This window comes from Sinohyriopsis cumingii, chromosome 12 (assembly GCF_028554795.1).
Source record: "Sinohyriopsis cumingii isolate HCF-2022 chromosome 12, ASM2855479v2, whole genome shotgun sequence".
NCBI classification, from domain to species: Eukaryota; Metazoa; Mollusca; class Bivalvia; order Unionida; family Unionidae; genus Sinohyriopsis; species Sinohyriopsis cumingii.
This window is the reverse complement of record NC_142972.1, coordinates 117588087-117610559: the sequence shown is the minus strand read 5'-3', so window position 1 is coordinate 117610559 and position 22473 is coordinate 117588087. Positions and strand designations below refer to the sequence as shown.

The following is a 22473-nucleotide window of genomic DNA, read 5'->3' as shown; positions in this document are numbered from 1 at the left end:
CAGCTTGAAGGGATGTTCAGCAGCCTTAGAATAGGGGATCTTCTCAGTCACCTGCACCATTATGATCCATAGGAAGCAATCATACAGAGGCGATAAGAAACCAGATTTGGAGTTCACTGGATCTCCATGTTCCCTCAGAATATCTACAGCAGGAGATTACAGTCACTCATTAAAAAAACAACAACAAAAAGCTAGTGGAGCCTGTGCAAAAACTACAATTTTCCCAGGGTTTTATTCAAGACTGTTCTTTTTTGGAAAAAAAATGGCAAGCTGAGACCCATTATCAACTGGAGTTGCCTCTACCAATTCAAGATTGAAACGGCGAGTTCAGTCCGCCTCTCTGTTTGGTGGGAAGAGTATGCCATCAGTCTCAGTCTGACTGATGCATATTTTCACATCCCTATCCACCCTGTGTCACCCTGTTATGAACATTTTCTGTTTTTGCTTACCACAACACTTTATCAGTTCAGAGTTCCTCCTTTAGCCTCACATACATGCCAACCATTACGCTTTTGGCGTAATCATTACGCTTTTTTTCACTAAATTACACCTTACGCGTAAATGTGTATGGATTACGCTTTTTTGGTATATCCACCTTTAAAAAAAAATCAATTGTTTGTTTTCTCGTTTTTATTAAGATCCCCTTAATCTCACAGACCGTATTTTTAGAAAAGATGGCTTCTACGTAACTACACTAAAAGAGTACGCTTGTCCGTGCACTTTCCTAACAGTATTATGTTCTATTTATAGCAACTATCCTATTACCTAGAAACATGCTGGTTCTACTTTCAAACTTTCGATCTTGTATTCTATTTATAGCAGCTGTATGGCTTTGTGAAGAGAGAACAGACTGGTTTTCTAATTTTTAATCTTTACTTGCAGATTTTTTTCTACTAATTTATATTTAGTACAGAACCAGTCTATAGGTATTTTGGCGCTAAAAAGTATAATTTATATTAGTCGATGCATGTATGAGAGCAAAAATATCTCCTTTCAAGTAATTTCACAGATGGATTAAAAAAAGGCCAATAATAAACGAAACATAAAATAACAGAATCCTCCAAAGATGAGGACACGAGGGCAGCATTACGTGACATCTATTGCAGGCTGTGTGGAAATAATTTTACTATTTGGCTCTAAAAGTCATTATATGTATTCTAGTCGATGTTTGTGTTAGAGCACATATATTTTTCAAAGAATTTCACAGGTGGATCAGAAAAAGACAAAAACAAAACAAAACAACGAATCCTTCAAAGATGAATACATGAATGGCATAATACATCGTTCCATTCTCGGGCACAGGGGCTCGCATCATTGCTTAAAATTGACCTGTCATACTTGTATGACAGGTCAGTTTTAAGCAATGATACGAGTCCCTGTATTCTAGGGCAGCATCATGCTCATTTTAATATTGGGCATGGTGGTAAATTTTGTGTGGAGAAACACTTGAAAACAAAGAAACATCGAATTAGCTCGTCTTATGAACTCCAATACTAAGGTAACTTCTTATCTACAGCAGAACTAAATTGTGGACATGAATGTTATAAATGCAGAGGTGTTATTTACCGAGTTCTAGAAAGATAATGAAGATCTTGCTATTGGTGCAGAAGCAAGAGAATTCTTTGAATGCAATTCTACTCTAGTTGTGAAGGTGTTGGATGATAATGTTAGAGATTATTATGCTACAGCCTGTGATTACATGCTCCAGAAATTCCCCTATGGAAATGAAGTGCTTTTAAATGCTTCAGTTGCTGATGTAATTGCTGATGTAAATGAGAGACAGTCAAAAAGCTTCAAAAGTGTTAGATTCGTTGTCAAGAGATATCCCTTTCTATTACCATCTTTGCCTACCTTGGCTCATCTGGAAGGAGAATTCCTGCAGTATAAAGTTGGGATTCTACCTGACAATATACTTAATGCAGATAGATTTGATGTGCAGTGGCACCTTATTTCCCAGCTAAAAGACACAATCACTGGAATATATAAATTTCCTCTTCTTTGTCAGGTTATGAAAGGAATATTGGTTCTTTACCATTTTAATGCTGACTGTGAGAAATTGTTCAGTATTGTTAACAAAAATAAAAGTGAAGTCAGATCCAGGGTCAGTAACCCAGTACTTTGTGCTCTACTGGTGTGCAAAACATTCATGGTCTCAGCTGGTACAAAGTGTTTTAAAATGCAACATGAAAATCTGTTGCTTTCGAAAGCTAAAAGTGCTACATATGAAAACTTTAAGCAGTAAATGATGTTAAAAGACAAGAGGGACAAATAAATCATTGTTTATTGAATTTTTAGCATGTTATTTGTGGATTCCTCTTTTTCTGCTTGGATTCCTCTTTTTGTCCACTTGGATTACACTTTTTCCTCGTCAGGCGTTGGCATGTGTGGCCTCAACATCAGCCCTTGGGCTTTTGCTGAGATTATGGATTAAGTCATCGCATTGCTCTGATTGATGTCATCTACAATGACAGCTGCATAGCTGATGAACATCTTCCAGAAAGAATTAGTACATTATATTCTTCCTCAAGGCAGGAATGATCTCTCTTTTAGATCATCCAAGCTTTCTAGTGAACTGGGAGAAGTCAGACATGCATCCATCCCAGAGTTTTGTCCATCTTGACATGGAATTTTTAACCAACCAGAATCATGTGTTACTTATTAGTGTTCGCATAATCAGAATCGTAAAGGGAGTCAAGTCCGTTTCCAACAAGACTTGGATTTCAGAGAGTATTTGCAGGTTTATTCTGTTGCCAACCTTTACTACCATCCACAGGAATGACCTCTACACATCAGCAGCCTAAATATGAAGACTGTTGTCAATGCATTTCACTTCAGAAAAGATCAACTCTGAGGCAAAATTGGTCCTCAGTAGGTCTGACAACTCTGTGTTGGTGACCTATCTCCTCAAACAGGGAGGCACCAAATCACATGACCAATGTTTTGAATTGGCAGTTTCTACATTGGTGCAACAATCTCTTTATCAACGTACAAATTAGACACATTCCCAGCAGACTCAGTGTCTTGGGCAACACTCTATACAAATAATTTCTTGTTACAATTTTTATGATGAAACTTATGTGACTGTTGACTTGTTGACTTCCTTATTTTGTACAGACACTTGCAATCTCTGAGCTTGAACTTGGAAGTTTTGTCACATTTTTAGAGAATTCCTCCCCATGTATGATGATTCAATGAAGAAAATTTCATTTATGTCTTATTTTGCACTTATATTTATTATATTGGTAAACATTGTTTGCTAATAATACACCATAAATAGAATTTCACAGACGAAGTGTGGTACTTCAGGGCCGTTGAGAGATGCTTTTCATTAAAGTAATGGGTTCCGTGGATAATTTATAAATTAATATAAGGTGCCAGTCATCTAGCTAGAGTACATCTGTGAATAATTAGAGATATTAGTTTTAGCTCCCCTCTTCAAAGCAGATGATAGTTCTTGTACTACCCCTGACATCGGCATCTGTGTTTGTGTCTGCATCAGCACTTACAAAGGTATATACATATGTATGACTTTACTATATCTCAATCATTCTTTCTAGGCTGCATTTTGGAGTGGGTTTCATAGCAACTACTCTCAAAGGAGCAACCTAAGGGCGCTAGATTTGTACATGTACATTTTTTTTGTACATTCTTGGTTAATGTTTTCCTTTTAGCTTGGGTATTTTTACATCCAGTATACATAATGTAATATTCAGAATCATGTGACAAGATGCATCTTGACAAGTGTATGTCACTGTGAGCCATATTACATGCTTAACTGACTTTTGTTAAATTTTGTGTTTTTCTTATGCTCTTTTGATGCCAAAGTCATCAAGCTAGATGATTGTACTCATCATTATTTGTACTTCACCCTTACAAATAAAAGGTCACTGTGACCTATATTTCACATTTTACTAGTTTTGGTTAAGTTTTGTTTTTAGCTCAAGACTACAGGAGTTTTTTGCATCCTGTATTTACACACATGTCAACCATTGTGCTTTTAGCATAATCATTATGCTTTTTTTTCATTCAGTCACTTCCTATGGTTGTATGTATATGGATCACGCTTTTATGGTATGTTAAAAAATAAATTAAAAATAAAGCAATAAAAAGCTGTGATTATCATTTATATTATCACCCCAGTTATGTTTACCATAGAATATTTTAAACTAACATTGACCCAGCTGAGAAAAGAAAGGTTTCGACTTTTATTCAGCAAGGATGCACTTTTTTAGGTAACAGTTATTGGAGAAATATGATTGTTAGAAATCAAGATTCTGATATAATTTGTGTGTTTTTGTGTGAGAGGGGTGCCAAACCACCAGAACACACAATCGCCCGAGTTTTAAGTTTTCCTGAAGCAGAATTTTTTATATAATTGTGTGACAGTTGTGTCAGTAAAAAAGAGCAATTGGCTACAAATGCATGTGTATAGCACCTGTGCATGATGATGAGATTGGACAAGGTCTGCCTGTCATACAATCAATGTCGATTTACAGACAGAGAAATCCAAATAATCTTCACACAGACAACTGCTTATCGATTGAAAACACGTTTGCTCTCAGTGTGTATATACTCATTACCCTAGGCTTGCCTGAGTAAGTACACTTTGCAGGATTTTCTATAATCACAACAGAGTAGTATGAAAGGCAGATGATATGTCTATTTTTTATAACCCTTTGGGGCACTCCCATCCAGGTGAGACTCTACCCCCATGACTGGCTCACGTGTATGGGCTGCTTACCCCCCCTCCCCCCTCCACTGTCAAAAGTAAAAGTGAACAGCAACACTTGTGTTTGGGCTGAATTATCATGGGTGATAGAGGTGATGATGGGTGGAATAGAAAAGGGAAAAACATTTTCGTACTGCTAAAATAATCAGGTGCCAATTCAGTATCTTGTTTTCCTAATTCAAGTCTGTAAATGGATTAAAATTGCATCAATAAAACAATGTCCAGTGTTATTTTCTTCCTCATTTTTTAAAAGAGACTTTTTAATAAGATCTTGCGTTCATTATCAACCAGTCTTACTTTCATTATCAACCAATCCTAGCCAGCCAAATCCATAAATACTCTTTACATTTACCCATTTCTAGACTGGTCCCCATGCTTTCATATCATTAGTATCATGAGTCCTGTATCCACCCTTTATATACTTGTCAGAACTCTGCAAGTAAACAGTGAGCAAATTCTACTTGTCAAAGATTACATTAGTGAATATTAAGTTATACTGCAAGTTGATGTACGCCAGAAGAGCAATGGTGCATTTCAGGAAACAATGAAGTACTTGAACTTCAGAAAATCAGAAAAATATCAAAATAAATCTGTCTAATCAAGAGTCTCTTTTATGCAACAGTGCAAAAAAAACCCAACCTGATAGATCTACGCACAGGGCCTCTTATAATCAGAGTGAGCCACTCCTGTGTTCTAATGAGGTGCCTGTCAGGCTTGTTGAAAAAAATGTAATTTGCCTGAGAGAAATTTGGTCGTCCTGATGAAATGCAGAAATTTGTTTTCAAGATTTTGTCCTGCCATAACAAGGAGTATGATGCTAAACTCAGGATTTGTTCTCCCTTAACCACTGGTTGTGTTTTGAAAAAACAATTGTCTGTAATCTTAGAAAATAGAACCAAAAACAACCCCCACTTCAGTGTATGCCCATTAGATGTAGCATGTATAAATGGTAAAGAGTGATGAGTGAAGCTGGTGTAAAACTATCCTTTGGGCTGTTTACATAGAGGCATTTAAAAGGCCAAGAGGTCAGTTATTTATAATTTCAGACTGATATCATCACTGGGATTCAGCCAGTCAGACTTGGCTGATTCATTGGATAATGTGATTGACTCCGTATCCATTTAGACCTTTGTCTTGGATAGCGAAGAAAATCTTTCTAGACTGCTAATTTTTGTTTTAAAACTAAATATTAATAACCATTAACATGTTGAAATGTATTCCCAAAACTTTCCCAGATTCATTTTGAGAAATTCTATGATGACGAAATTAGACTTTTGTAAGGCAAGATAAAAGATTGAACCTGAGTAAACCAAATGTTTTCAATATGTGTGTTTTCAGTCTTCTGACTGTCCCTGTTTTTTGTTGCTGACGCTAGCAATTTTTTCCCCCAGGGTTTAAAAATAAATTCCGAAATTGATTTGTGCATCAAATTGAGCTGGTTTAGCGCAGTAATTGAAGTGCTCAGTACATATGTGTATATATATACCTACCTACCTACATACATACATAAATACATACATGCATACATATACTGTTCATTATAATAAATACAATATTTAAGCAATAAATGAAACCCTACCTATCATAATTTGTAAAGCCCAATGCATTGGGAAGCATATTTTTTTGGCCACATGAAGTGGAACAACCCAGTATAGATAAATTGGAGAGATAATCAATGTGTGTAGGAGAACAAAAGTTATTGAATATTATTGCTTTGAATGAGAATGATTAAGCCATCTCTATTACTAATTATTGACAAATTTGTGAACAGCAGCATTTTGAAAATGGACATTACTCCATGTATAAAACAAGGCATGATTATTTCAGTTGTTGGGATGGTGTAAAATTGTCTTTTTTTTTTTAAGGCGACTTAGGAAGCAAATCCTAGCAAAAATAAATTTTCAAACTCTTGGTTGACAGTGAAGCATGCAAAAAAAAAAAGGGGGGGGGGTATTCTATGAACATGATGCAATCAACATCATCAACTTGTCATTTCTGTGTGGACAGTGTCTGTCAAAATAGGAATTAAGATAATTTCTGTTTATTATTTTTCATTATCATAATCTTATTAAAATACAAACTATTAATTGACCTACGCATTTCAGGATGATTTTAGCCATGAAATTGATTGTTTGAAAGACAGTAATAAGCACATGCTTGTTTTTGCATAGTTGATTTGTGTTAAGTTACAACTATTACTGGACAGAGGTGCTTTTTATTACTGCTGTATTACCTATAAAGCCCCCATTACATCTGAACATATGTATCTCAACCATTAAGCTTTTGGCATAATCATTATGCTTTTTTTTTTACCAAATTACCTCTTACTTTTGCCTGTATAGGGGTTACACTTTTCTGGTATATTAAATAATAGAATAAAAATTAAGCAATAACAAATTGTGTTTGTCATTTATATTATCACTTATCATAAAATTCAGGAATCTTCTAAAAAGAAAGACTGCTGCATAAGAATAGCATATGGCCCCCTCCCCCCAAAAAAAAATGTGTTTCCAGTTGGCCAACCATCCCTGTTTTTCGGTGCCAGTCTTGCACTTTTTTCTCCCAGGGTTAAAAAAATTAATGAAAATAAAAAAATTCCCAAAATTGATTTGTGCATCAAATTGAGCCAGTTTAACACAGTACTCTTTGTACATTATATATTAATCATTATACTATATAGTGTTATAATATTTGTAATTTTTAAAAATTTAAAGTAAAAGATTTTTTTAAAAATCACCTACCGGTATGATCGTCCTAAATAACATAGATTTTGACCATTTTTGCCAAGTATTTTGACCTGCAGATACAAGTTAGTAGTAAAAATAAATGTACATATTCATACAGTGTACTGTAATTATGGCATGTAATATATTAGCTATGATGTTGTAACCTCGACAAAGTAGGAGTACTAATGTTAGTAATAGTAATAGAGTATATAGATTACACTTTTTATGTTCAGATTTTGGTTTTTGCCACTTATATTAAGCAGAAATTATGCTTATACCTCTCTCAGAGTAGGTATGCAATGAACAGATTGCCAATCTTGGCCTGAATAAATGGTCATATCAACATTGGGATTTCATTAGAAGTCTTCTAATGGTGTCTAGTTTGTCATACATGTAAATTGATCCATCTTACTTCCATATTGGTGTCACAGTGGATAATTTGAAAATCTTGTCACTTAAGATTATCAGTTTCTCTCTCTCTCTCTCTCTCTCTCTCTCTGGTCTAGTTAGCCCTCAATGAAAATGGTGTTGCTTGGACATCCAGTATGGTGATCACTGTGGCCATCTTTAAGATCTTGTTATTACTGCTTCTGAAGAATGGAAAGTCATGTTAGTAAGAGGTTTTCACCAAAAGACTCGCTATTATGTTTAGTTGGTCATAACTGGATATGGTGGTATTCATACTGCCAAAGTGGCCAACACAGTGGCCATTTTGAAAATCTTGTAATAACTACTCGACCTGAATGTAATGTCGGATTTAAAAGGTGTTTTCACTGCAAGACTATTTATGATGTCTAGTTGGGCTGAAATGAAAATATGTCATTTGGACATCCAGTGAGGCCACCAAAGTGTCCATCTCAAAAATCATATTGCTACTCCTCTTGATTACTGGTCATATCAACATGGGGTTTTCACTAGAGGATTTCTTATTCTCTGGTCTTAAATGAAACTTATTACCAAAAAGTATATGCACATTTATAAGTTGAAGGAGCTTTTCATCTTTTCTCAGCCTGGATAAAGCTCACTTTATTTTGGGAATTAGGTGGGAATATAATTGAGAAAAGAAAGAGTTTGCATGACATTGTAGTAACTCCACCTCTTAAAATCAACATGTTCAGAAGATGAGTTATTTTTTTAAAAACTGTTTTACCATGTAAAATTAATATGAATCCAACAAAGATAACAGGAGGACCTTACAAGATTCTAGACTAAACTGTATTGTTTATATAGATTCCTACCATTATTTATTATTTTGTAAGTAACATAATCCACTCTCAGCAATAAAAGTGATTTATTTCTTCCACACACACACACACCTATATATATATATATATATATATATATATCTTCCCCAAAAACTCTTGAAGTGTCTTTTTCACAACAAAATTCTATGAAATAAGAGAATAATATTGGTCTAAAGAAACAAAACAAACCACCCCATTATCAAAATCAAAGCATCCCCTTAGAAATAAACTGGATCTGGATCTCATTCTTTCCTTCACCACCTCACCAAGAAGTTCCTAGTATATTGGTCTGTGTTTTATGTAAATTGCTCAGACTTGTTTTTCCCAATAATTCTCATCATGTCCACAATAAGTCTCACGTCCCCAAATGAATATTTAGATTCCCAAACGAGCCAGTTCCTTTCCACATGTAAACAGGTGCTCCATTATGTAACCCTTTACTTTCATAATTGCCAATCATTTTTTATCGTCACCAACATCATTGGATATTACCAGTCACATCTACAGGTTGGTAAGCACCCCAAATACAATACAAGGCTATTAGAGCATAATAGATTTGCCCATAATTTGTAGACTCAGTCTCTGTAGCTTATTTTATATAGACTGCTCCAGTGGTCTAAATGGATAGAACATCCCCCTCGGATGTGGGAGGTTGTGCGTTCAAACCCCGGCCAAGTCATACCAAACGCTTATAAAAATGGTACTTGCAGTTGCCTTGCTTGGCTCTCAGCATTAAGAGGTTAGTGTTGGGACTGGTTGGCCTGGTGTCAGGATAATGTGACTGGGTGGGACATCATGCTACATGTCTATGGCATGATGCTCCAGTGCTAGACATAACTATAAGCTGCCACATATTGATATGACTAAAATTGTTAAAGCTTTGTTAAAAATAAAACTCGGACACAAACATTTTATATATCATTGCTATCTGGTGTCCAGTATTTAGATAAGAGAAATTACAATTTTTGCATTGAAAAAATCTGAAGTTGGCATTGATAAAGATATATTATGAAGTAAAAAGCAGAATTTAAAATAAATTTTGTAAATATTATTGAAATTAACTTGAAATTTTATGAAATTAATTTAAATTTTTTTTAAAAATTAAGTTTGACATAACTGGTATATAACATTTTTTCTCCTCAGTTTTATGTAACTTTTTCTTGTTAACAACTGGAAATGATCACTTGACCCATGGACAGATACATTCTTCATTTGTCAGGAAAATAGATAATAAATCATTTTAACACATTTATGAGCAAACCAATAAATACTAAAATCTGTAGCGTCTACTTTCCCTAGAGGGGTGGCATTTTAGTATGGAGACATCACAAAGGTCTTGTTACTGACTATTGGATTTCACCAACCAGTAGTTGATTATTCAAAGCTGTAAATACAAACCCAGAATAAAAAGCATTCGAAGTTATATGTTTTGAAAGGAATTTATGATAGTAAAGTTTATCTTGGGCATTCTAAAGCAATGATAGTGAAGATTTACTTCAGGGTATTCTAAAGCAATGGTACCATAAGTAAACCGTATATCTGGGCATTTGAAAGCAATGTTACCATAAGTAAAGCTTATCTCTGGGCATTTGAAAGGATTGGTACCATATGTAAAGCTTATCTCTGGGCATTTGAAAGCATCATTACCATAAGTAAAGCTTATCTCTGGGCATTTGAAAGTAATGTTACCATATGTAAAGCTTATCTCTGGGCATTTGAAAGGATTGGTACCATATGTAAAGCTTATCTCTGGACATTTGAAAGGAATGTTACCATATGTAAAGCTTATCTCTGGGCATTTGAAAGCATCGTTACCATAAGTAAAGCTTATCTCTGGGCATTTGAAAGCATCGTTACCATAAGTAAAGCTTATCTCTGGGCATTTGAAAGGAATGTTACCATATGTAAAGCTTATCTCTGGGCATTTGAAAGCATCGTTACCATAAGTAAAGCTTATCTCTGGGCATTTGAAAGTAATGTTACCATAAGTAAAGCCTTAAGTGATGATAGTAAAGCTTATCTTGGGGCATTTGAAAGCAATGTAACCATAAGTAAAGCTTATCTCTGGGCATTTGAAAGGAATGTTACCATAAGTAAAGCCTTAAGTAATGATAGTAAAGCTTATCTCTGGGCATTTGAAAGGAATGTTACCATTAGTAAAGCCTTAAGTAATGATAGTAAAGCTTATCTTGGGGCATTTGAAAGGAATGTTACCATAAGTAAAGCCTTAAGTAATGATAGTAAAGCTTATCTTGGGACATTTAAAGCAATTATAGTAAACCTTTTCTCTTGGCATTTTAAAGCAATGGTTGTAAAGCTTATCGATGGGAATTCTCAAGCAATGGTAAAAATCATAAAGTTTATATTCTAAAGCAACAATGGTAAAGCTTATCTCAGAGCATTCTAAAGCAATGGCTTTAAAGCTTATCAATGGACATTTTAAAGCAATGGCAGTAAATCTTTTTCTGGGCATTCTAAAGCAATGATAGTAAAGCTTTCATACAGGCATTCTAAAGCAATGATAGTAAAGCTTTCATACAGGCATTCTAAAGCAATGATAGTAAAGCTTTTATACAGGCATTCTAAAGCAATGATAGTAAAGCTTTCATACAGGCTTTCTAAAGCAATGATAGTAAAGCTTTCATACAGGCATTCTAAAGCAATGATAGTAAAGCTTTTATACAGGCATTCTAAAGCAATGATAGTAAAGCTTTTATACAGGCATTCTAAAGCAATGATAGTAAAGCTTTTATACAGGCATTCTAAAGCAATGATAGTAAAGCTTTTATACAGGCATTCTAAAGCAATGATAGTAAAGTTTTTATACAGGCATTCTAAAGCAATGATAGTAAAGCTTTCATACAGGCATTCTAAAGCAATGATAGTAAAGCTTTTATACAGGCATTCTAAAGCAATGATAGTAAAGCTTTCATACAGGCATTCTAAAGCAATGATAGTAAAGCTTTTATACAGGCATTCTAAAGCAATGATAGTAAAGCTTTCATACAGGCATTCTAAAGCAATGATACCAGTAGTAAAGCTTTTCTCTGGGCATTCTAAAGCAATAATAGTAAAACTTATATTGGGCATTCTAAAGCAATGATAGGAAAGCTTTATCTCTGGGCACTCTGAAGAAATAGTCATTTTTGTTACAACTGTGGGTACTTCAAACCATGATTCATCATTCTATAATATAGTAACAAAAAAGTGGATCAAAAATGCCTTGTTATTTTAAGGCAAATTCTGAATATTTTAGTTTGCCTGCAGACAACATCAATTCATAAATCTATCCATTCACTCTTTGTCTGTCCACCTGTCCATTCATTCTTTTAAAGGACCTTGTACACCTGGTCAGTTTTCCAGGTAAACCTAACCTTACCCTTTTAGATCATATCAGCAAAGTAGAGGAGAGTTCTTGAAATACCTCTGGCATGAATGTATGTATATGGCCATACAGGGCTGATAACAAGTTAAGTTAAAAGATATGATATTGTCAGAATCATTTTAGTCTGAATGTAATTTTTGCATGATAAATAATGTTCACACTGGCTATTGGAGATTACTAAAAGTTTATCAAGTTGAGCTATATAATCATTGATTATAATATGGTATGAATCCAGGTAGAATTACAATCCCATCAGACCCTATCTTTCTACCTTGGGTAATTGTCAAAATGCCACTGGAAGTTCAGGTAATTGATGATATCTGGAATTATCATAATTCCACTGGAAGCTTAGGTAATTGACTATGCCTGGAATTGTCATAATCCCACTGGAAACTCAAGCAATTGACAACACATGGAATTGTCATAATCCTCCTAGAAGCTCATGACAGGTACATTGACAGTATGTGGAATTGTCATCATCCCACTGGAAGCTAAGGTAATTGACAATATGTGGAATTGTCATAATCCCACTGGAAGCTCTGGTAATTGACAGTATGTGGAATTGTCATAATCCCACTGGAAGCTCTGGTAATTGACAATATGTGGAATTGTCATAATCCCACTGGAAGCTCTGGTAATCGACAATATGTGGAATTGTCATAATCCTACTGCAAGTTCTGGTAGTTGACAATATGTGGAATTGTCATAATCCCACTGGAAGCTCTGGTAATTGACAATATGTGGAATTGTCATAATCCCACTGGAAGCTCTGGTAATTGACAATATGTGGAATTGTCATATTCCCACTGGAAGCTCTGGGATGTAGAATATACAAGATCACTAATGGAGGCAGGAGCTGCGATGTGATTCAATGGTTAGGATTCCGAGAATGGCAGACTAAAGGGTGTGGGTTCAATCCTACTGTCATATTGGCCAGGGTGTGTTTTTGGGCAAGAAATTTTACTCCAATTGCCTCAGCACTGAATAACCTGCTTGTGTTGCTATGCCTTAAAATAATAATAGTAATGAGAACTTTGTATAGTACCTAATCTTTAGAAGCTCTAAGCACTTTACAACATTAGACAACACCTATAAGATAAAAAACATAATGATATGTTTACAAAAACAAACACCATGAAATTAGAAAACATACGAAAAAACATGCTGAGAATATTTAAGGTAGGAAACATTATTATGTCTTTAAGTTTGTTCTTGCAATCGAAATAAGTGAGTTTTGAGAGCACTCTTGAATGGGATCACTGTGTCTTTGTGTCTAAGTGCAGTGGGCAATTCATTCCATGTTGCTGGGCCCTGGTATGCAAAAGAATGCTGTCCATATGACTTTGTTTTCGTAGTGGGAATAATGAGTATACGATTGTCAGAAGAGGAGCGTAAGTATCTTTCTGGTGTGTACACATGGGTGAGGTCGGATAGGTATGTTGGACTAGAGCCCAACAGTGAAACGTAGCACAGAGAACAAATTTTGTGCTTGATTCTGGATCAAATGAATAGCCAGTGTAGGGTACAGAGCAGTGGGGAGGTGTGCTCTGATCGTGGTACTCCTAAGTATAATCCAAGCAGCTGTGTTTTGAACTTGTTGAAGTTTCTGGAGCAGATATTGAGATGAACCAGACAGAATTGAGTTACAATAGTCCAGTCTTGAAAGTACTAATGAACACACAAGTGTTTTAGTGGCATCAACTGAAAGATAATTGCGAATTGAGCTGATGCGTCTCAGCTCAAGATATGCAGCCTTGCATATGTTCGTGACATGTTGGTGCAGTTTGAGAGTACTGTCCAGAGTAACACGTAGGTTTTGAACTGATTGTGTGAATTTAATGTTGGTGTTGCTGATATTTATTGTTTGAGGTAAAGAATGTGAATGAGAAAGTCTTTGTGTTGTGATCAGAATGGCCTCTAGTTTTATCATCATTCATCTGCAGCTTGTTACATGTCATCCATGATTTCACATCAGAAATGCACCTCTCTACGCCTTGGATGGTAGCATCAACTTCAGTTGGGTGGCTAGATTTGTATATTTGAGTGTCATCAGCATACAGTTAGTGAGACACTGGATGAGTGTATAAAATGAAAAGAACAGACCCCTGTGGAACACCACAACATAGATCAACTGGGTTGGAGTGTATTCCATTTGCAGTTACAATTTGTGTCCTGTTGACCAATCAAAGCCAAAACATCAATAAGTGATTTGTCTGTAAACAACGCACTACATCTTGTGTCTTAGAAGCTAAGGCAAACCAGAACCCTCAGTAAGTGATTCGTCTGAACAGTATTTATTCAAGAAAACATTTTCATGTATGATTTATAATAATATAATCCATATTGGGATTCATTACAAAGCTGATAGCTTGTTGAAAACTTTTTCCCCTATTACAGAAACTTGATCAAATAAAAATTGCCTACTGATTTGAAGTAAATAAATCAGATACAAATATAAAAGTATATTTAGTCATTTCTATAATATTGTTTCTAAGATCATTATATGGTAAAAAGATGGCCAAAATAATACAGGTAAAGATTGGAATAGAGAAAGATGGCCTAAATAATACAGGTGAAGGTTGGAATAGCGAAAGATGGCCAAAATAATACAGGTAAAGGTTGGAATAGAGAAAGATGGCCTAAATACAAGTAAAGGTAGGAATATAGAAAGATGGCCTAAATAATACAGGTCAAGGTTGGAATAGAGAAAGATGGCCTAAATAATACAGGTAAAGGTTGGATAGAGAAAGATGGCCTAAATAATACAGGTAAAGGTTGGATAGAGAAAGATGGCCAAAATAATACAGGTCAAGGTTGGAATAGCGAAAGATGACCTAAATAATACAGGTAAAGGTTGGATAGAGAAAGATGGCCTAAATAATACAGGTAAAGGTTGGATAGAGAAAGATGGCCTAAATAATACAGGTAAAGGTTGGATAGAGAAAGATGGCCAAAATAATACAGGTCAAGGTTGGAATAGCGAAAGATGACCTAAATAATACAGGTAAAGGTTGGATAGAGAAAGGTAGCCAAAATAATGCAGGTTTCAATAGTGTTGTACTGAACATTTATTTTCAGTGGATTTTAACATTTATCATACTTGTTTTTGATGACTTTCTTTTTGGTCAAATTTGGAGTTTGATGCAATGTATAAATGTTGTGCATTTTGAAAATTGAGGTTTGAATAATTGCTGTTTTGAGAAAAAGTGTATAAATCAGGTTTCTTTTGGAATTAAAACCACCACACTATGTACTGACACGTAATACTGTGGAATAATGTTTTTATTTTCAGGCTGAAAAGCATCGTTTGGAGAGGGAGCAAGAGGAGAGTCAGCGGAACTTTGAAAACCTGTTAGAGGCAGATGAACAAGACTTGATTCCGAATGCCACTGAGTTTGAATGCCCAGTCTGTTTTGAGACTATAGGACCTGAAGGGGGAGTAGTGCTTCGAGAATGTTTACATTCTTTCTGCAAGTATGTAACTTCCTGGAGATAATTTGATCATGCTTGTAATGTTCAAAATAAGTTTTATTTACGTCATTAATTACTTCTCAGTCAGACTAGGTATATTTGTTTGATGGATATACATTGCATCTTTCTATCATTGTTATCTTGATCAGAACATTTTTGCCCGTAACACGTTTTCTTGGAACTACCAATGAAAAATGTCAAAAGGGCAAGGCACTTTTTGGGTGTTGACCCTAATCCATCATTAATCATCATTCTTGATAATTATTAGTACTTTCATTTAATGCCTTACATTTTTCTGATATTTGTAATGGTTGATTAGTATCAGATCAGCCATAGAATAAAAAAGTTAGAACAGATTTTCATGCCAAGGGTCAAAGTTCAAGGTTAGGAATAGTAACAAAGTATTATCGGTATATACATTTCCAGATGTATTAGTGTGATGACCTTGCTTATAACACAGTACAGTTAACATCTTTCTAATGAGGAACCATTGTACTGTTATAACAGTTGTAGAATCTTTATTATCTGAATTCCCTGTACAAAACAGTTTTCCAACATAGGACTTGCCTGATGGATACAGTACACTGTACAAAACAGTTTTTCCATCATAGGACTTGTTTGTTGAATACAGTACACAAAACATTTTTTCTATCATGGGACTTGCCTGATGAATACAGTACACTGTACAAATCATTTTTCCATCATAGGACTTGCCTGATGAATGCTGTGCAGTACACAGAAGAAGCAATACTTAGGTGCCCTTTTGTAGATAGCAATTACAGCTGTGAAGGGGTTTTGCAAGCTAGGGAAATCAAAGCGGTAAGAAAAGTACTAAAGCAGTGTTCACTAATTTTTCTGTGCGAGTTATAGTGACATCTCAGTTTTGACAGTTCAGGGTAAAAAAGAAAAATTATGACCTTGTCTAGTGGCTGCACACAAGTTGAAAATTTGCATGCAGTTTTATAAAGATGGTTCTACACATTTTCATACTCACTGCAAATGAAGTTTGAAGAGGTACCATATATACTAACTTATAAGACAAGTCCAAATGCAAACTGCATACATCTAGATCTGCTGTAGCATAATGTGTTGGCAGATCTGGGCCTGTGCAGCTTGTTAGGAATAATAAGGAGCAAAAAACTCAGACCCTGGTCCGTAGGTGCGCTATACTAAGGCAGATATGGTCTTTGTTATTTGCAGTTGTACGCAACTTATGAGTATATACGGTATACTTGAGTAAGCTGATCCAGCCATCGGTTTAGGCCAGTTTTGACATTGAAACACCTTGTATGTGTTCCAAGAACTGATTAGGTTCTGTTCACTCAAAGAAAGCTGGGGACGTGGTATTTGCATTTCCATCCAGCCACCTATTACACTTTCATTTCCATTACGAGCACTGGCATATGACACTGGATGAAAAGGAGTGATGGATATGGTATGATACTTGATGGTTAAACCCAATCATATGTCAAAGAAAATTAACATAGGTTAATAATGAACATGTACCACATACATGTAAATATAGGTATCTTTGCAATATACACAAGAGCTCAGTGTCATACCTTAAAATCATACCAAAATCTATTTTTGTATTTATCAGTGATCATCTGTCAGTCCATAAGTATTCTTTGATCTATCTGGTACCATCTGTAAAATCTATTTCTCTTTTGAAGTTAATAGTGTTTATCTAGATATAAATTTGTGTGGGTCAAGATACAGGAGCCTTAGAGTGATTATCTACCCAGCAATTAATGTTTAGCAGTTCTTCTGGCAGATAGTTAACAGAAAAATAATATTAATTGTCTATATTGATCAGGAATCATATAACAATCTAGATATATTTTGCTCCACAATTATTGTACAGGTTTAAATTTTATATTATATTTATGAATTGTGTGTTGCATTCGATATATTTCAGTTAATTTGTCTTTGTTTCCTTGAACTCTGTGCCAGTTGCATGTATTTATATTTTATGCCACAGATTTTGAGCTACTGGAATGTAGTTAAAATGATAACTGTTGTGTGAGAGAAATCTGTAAGGATAATTATTACATAATATTAGTATGGTAAAATTTGTATAAATAGAAACAGTCTCATTTCATTTTCTTTAAATAAATACTTTGCCAGGACCCAAAAGAATGACAGATTCTACAATGTCAACTTTTCAATTTTAAGTAGAGCAAATGTGATACAATTCATAACATGAGGTAACATTTTGAGGCAGAGAGGCTAATGATATGGCTCGTTTGTGACAGTATTTGCATTGCCTCCTGTTTGTTTGTACCCTTGAACTGAATTTAAAAACGAAAATTGTCAAGGATATAAAAATGCACAAAAATTACTCATTTCATTCATTGATGTATAATTTCTAACCTGACTGTTGCCAATGGGTCCTTAACACTTTTGAATTATTGGCATTTCAATGCAGAGTTTCCCAATGTAAATAAGCAGACAGACTGTTTGCTGTCCATTTTTTATTTCTAGAATAGTCTATTTCATTCAACACTGTCTATGTCCAATATTTGTAATGTCTGGTTTTATTATTTCTAAAACAAATTGCGGAAATAAATAAGAGAAACTCTTGTATACACATATTCAAAGAGATGTAACTAAAAAATGTATGGAATTTATTGAGATTTTCAAGGATTATGAACTATATCACATCTGTTGCTTGAAAACAGAGACTGGCCTAAGCAAGTAAGATGGCCATGTTGCTTAAAAAAACTCCCTTTTTGATTCAAAACATCAATAAGTTGACAGTGCTTGGGACCATCAGGTGATAATCAGGTTAAGAATTATAAGTCAATGAAAAAAGTTACTTTTTGTTTTGTTTAATTTTGTTATATCATTGATGCTTTCTGTTTTTAAAATTGGTGGGGGTTGGGAACAGACAAATGAGATGGTGTAAGAATACCATAAACAGAGTAGTGTCATGGACATTTACAAGTAGAGATGCCATGGATAGAGTTTGATAGTAATTTTAAAACCCGTATGACTTAAAACCATTTTGACTTCTCTGTAGCTCAAAATAACCAGTAGTAACTTGATAAATATCAGCCACTCTGGAAAGAAGGTGCAACCCCGTCATGCCAGAATATGATTTGCCCCACTATGACCTTTCTAACAGCATGATATCTTTATTAACATCTTATTTGACTGAGGTCCTCTACTGTCAATGTTAATTCATAAAAAGTTTATGGGCAAAGGGTCTGTTCTTTAATTCTCACTTTTTCATCAGAGTCTACATTCTTGTCTGTCAAATGTGCATTATTATTCAGTGTTATCTAGTGAATGCATCTGTCATAATCACAAATAAATGCAACATATTTGTTACAACAATGCTGTCAGAATTACAAAAAATGTAGGTGTAAATTAAAATCAAGTAGAATTCAGATGACATTTGAACAGAAATTCTGTAATGTACCTGTGCCACAATACGTGTATCACCATGAAATCATACTATAGGGTCACCATGTACCTGTATTGACAAGCTTACTGAAGAAAGCAGCCCAGGTAGTTATTAACTTATTTCACATCTGGAGAAAGAAAATTGCCTTTACCACAAACACATCAGGGGGTCTTTTTACAATTTATAAAGATTTTTGAGAAAAAAAATCTGATTCAAACATTTAAAAGAGTTAATGAGAGTTTGCATTTTGCATGGATTCCTAGTATTTTTCTATTAATTTTCAGCATTTTGAAATGGACTTCACAAAACATGAATCTGTTGAACATCAATATTTGTTGGTATTTCAATAGAATGCATGAAAATGTAAAACTATTCAAAAAGTATAAACAAATTCTGTCCTTAAACTGACTGAAATGTTTTGATCTAATGAGATGAAGATTAAATATCAGGAACATCCTATATCACACTTTTAACAAATTTCCATTTTAAACACCATATCACAGAATGGCATTTACTGTCATGGTTGAGACATCGGAATGGGCATCTTCACTTGCCAAGGTACTGTTATGTTAACCTTTCTTCAGGAGATAGATTAACATATCGGAACTTTGGCTATTGAAGATGGGTGGATGTGAGAATATTATTGCTTTGAAAAACAAATCCTTTCTGGTTTAAATTGGAGCAAGTTGGCCTTTGTAGAATTGTTCAGTCCTGATAATTGAAAACAGATCCCTTATGTGCAGTATTTTTATGTCTCCAGCATGCATGAGAAATCTCCAGCTTTTATGTAGCAGAAACATTGCCACAATCTTGCAATTTTGGGACTTTATATGAATATGTATTTGTATATACATGTCATTTACTGTTATACTCTCTAAAACTAACCATTTAAAAGTTTAATGTTCTTTTTCTGCATTCCTATTGCTGCAAACTGTCATTTGCCGAATCACACTGCAAATAACACCCAAAGGGCATTATGTAAGCTGTTGATTTGGCAACTGATAGTTATACTGCAATAAATGTTGGACAACAAAACAGAAGGTATGATTGCAGTTTTTTAGATGTTATTCATTCCTTTATTTTCATTGTACTTTTATTTTAATGCTAGGTATCAATTTTATAGTCCACATTCAAAATTATGTCTACAAGTTTAGGTAAAAGTATTTCTCTTAGAAATAAAGAGCTCTACCTGTTCACATGGTTACATTCTGAACAGTGGAATTCTTCATTATATTTACTAACTAATGCAGTTGCAATTATTTTGTTGGTTGTCATTTGTTTTCAGTGAATTCTCTAGCATATTATTTCAGTCACCAGCATTTAAACATGATTTTGAGTGTTTTAATTGTGAGCTTATTTCACATGAGAAAGCACTCATTTGTTATCTTCAGAAATCTGTAGTTTAAGTCTCAAAGGTTAGGGTTCAAGTCCCCCATTAGGAAAGAGTTATCTTTTGGATTCATCAGTGGAAATATTTTGATCAGTTTTATTTGTCATCATGTTATTTATTTATAGACAAGAAGTGTGATTTGAGTATTTCTTCTTAAACTTTCCCCATAAAACTTATGGACAGATAAAACTAAAGTGCAAAATCCCTGGAAACCCACAATGCCATTGAAGATATGGGTATATGATATAAAAAAACTTGAATTGGTTCAAATTGCAAGATAAACTTCTAGTTTTATTCTGGCCATACCCCCTTCCCAATTCTATCAAGTTTTGACATGTAAGGTTTGAAAGTTGACCATGACTTGTATCATCAGTATATTAGTATTCATATTAAATTTTTCAATACATGAGATGTTTAGATGGACATATAATATTATCTGCCCTGCCACTGAGTAGAATAGTGGGACCTAAACATATACTTAATAAATAAAGACATTTATCACATTTGACTGCTAGCCTTTTGTTTAAAATGTATGACTCTACTTAGCATTTCAATAAATCAATACACATATACATGTTTCATTTATTCAGATCTATGAAATATTTAAATGTTTTGAACTGCATTTTTATATTATCACTTGAAACTAATAATCAGTTCGTGACATTTGTACAGCTGGTAACAGAAGAAGAGTATGATCGTTTTCTTCAGCGAAGCTTGATGACAGCAGAGAGTCAGGAAGCCAACAGCTTTCACTGTAAGACGCCCGATTGTCGAGGCTGGTGTATCTACGAGGATCATGTTAATTTCTTTAAGTGCCCTGTTTGCTCTAAAGAAAATTGCCTTACCTGCAAGGCACAGCATCAAGGCATGAACTGTAAACAATATCAGGAAGACATTAGGCGACGTGCTACAAATGATTCTGCTGCCAAACAGACCCAACTGATGATAGATCAGATGATGAGAGAGGGCAATGCGATGAGGTGTCCCAAATGTGAAGTCATTGTGATGAAGAAGGATGGATGTGACTGGGTCAAGTGTTCTATATGTAAAACTGAAATTTGCTGGGTCACAAAGGGCTTCCGATGGGGATCACTGGTGAGTAACTAATTGTGCCATCCATATTAGGTTTATATTGTTAGTACAGTTAATTCTTATTGAACCCCACAAGATTTGCATCATAATTACCTCCCTTGAAAGCTTGTTTTGCCATGCTCTCTCAGTAATTATCTGTTCACAATATTCTTGTGGGTCAGTGGTTCTTTCTGGGGTTTTCCCAGGTACTCCCTCCACCATTTATACTGGCTGCCATGTACAACCTATCTTGTGCTGAAAAATGGCATTAAACCCTACAACAACAACAACAACAACAACAACAACTGTTCACAATAAATGTTTGAGGAAAATTAATTCTATAAGAATGCAGTTATTGTCAGAAATCTATAACATGAAGCCTGTATAAAAAGGACACTGCCTACAAAGAACAATATTTTCATTCCCCAGAAAATTTCCTATCTTGGTTGCCTGTATAATGTAACCACCTACTCAGCATGACCAGGGATGGTTATTTTTGTTTTTGGCCCCTTGGACCCTCATGTCTAGGTGATAATGTGGTCTCTGTGGGCATGTGGCTGCTATATTCACATGGTCACTAAAGCTGGTATAATTATATATGGAAATTTTCATGGCGAATGTACTTCATAACATGTGATTGTTGTATTAGTTCTAATTTCTCAAAAATTATGCTGAAAAAAGAATTGAATGCACATCATATTTTCAAGTCCTGCCTTTTTTCTTTATTAACTACCTCCAATATCCTAAAAGTTTCCCCTTTTTTAAATGGGGTGGTGGTGGAATTTTACCTTAAATATTAAGTTCAAGGATATATCCTGAATGAATGGGCAAGTGGTAGCTTTATGCCAGCAGTTACTAAACCAAGGCTGGTTGATTTATAAGTGTTGTTGTTGTTGTTGTTGTTGTGGGGTTTAACGCCATTTTGCAGCACATGATAGGCTATACATGGCGGCCAGTATTAATGGTGGAGGAAGAACCAGAGAAAACCCCGGAAAGAACCACCGACCCACGAGAAGCTACTGGCAAGCTTTCTCACATACCCACATTG

The 22473-nt window shown here is 34.8% G+C and overlaps 1 protein-coding gene across 1 annotated transcript in view; it reads left to right on the top strand.

Moving 5' to 3' along the window:
* The window catches only part of LOC149787320 (ranBP-type and C3HC4-type zinc finger-containing protein 1-like), a 99651-nt gene that overhangs the window by 61765 nt on the left and 15413 nt on the right, over nucleotides 1-22473 (top strand). Inside the window, exons 10-12 of the mRNA XM_089977855.1 lie at nucleotides 15377-15558; nucleotides 16263-16374; nucleotides 21027-21449. Of these exons, the coding sequence (XP_089833981.1) occupies nucleotides 15377-15558; nucleotides 16263-16374; nucleotides 21027-21449 (717 nt within the window). The remainder of the gene's footprint in view (nucleotides 1-15376; nucleotides 15559-16262; nucleotides 16375-21026; nucleotides 21450-22473) is intronic.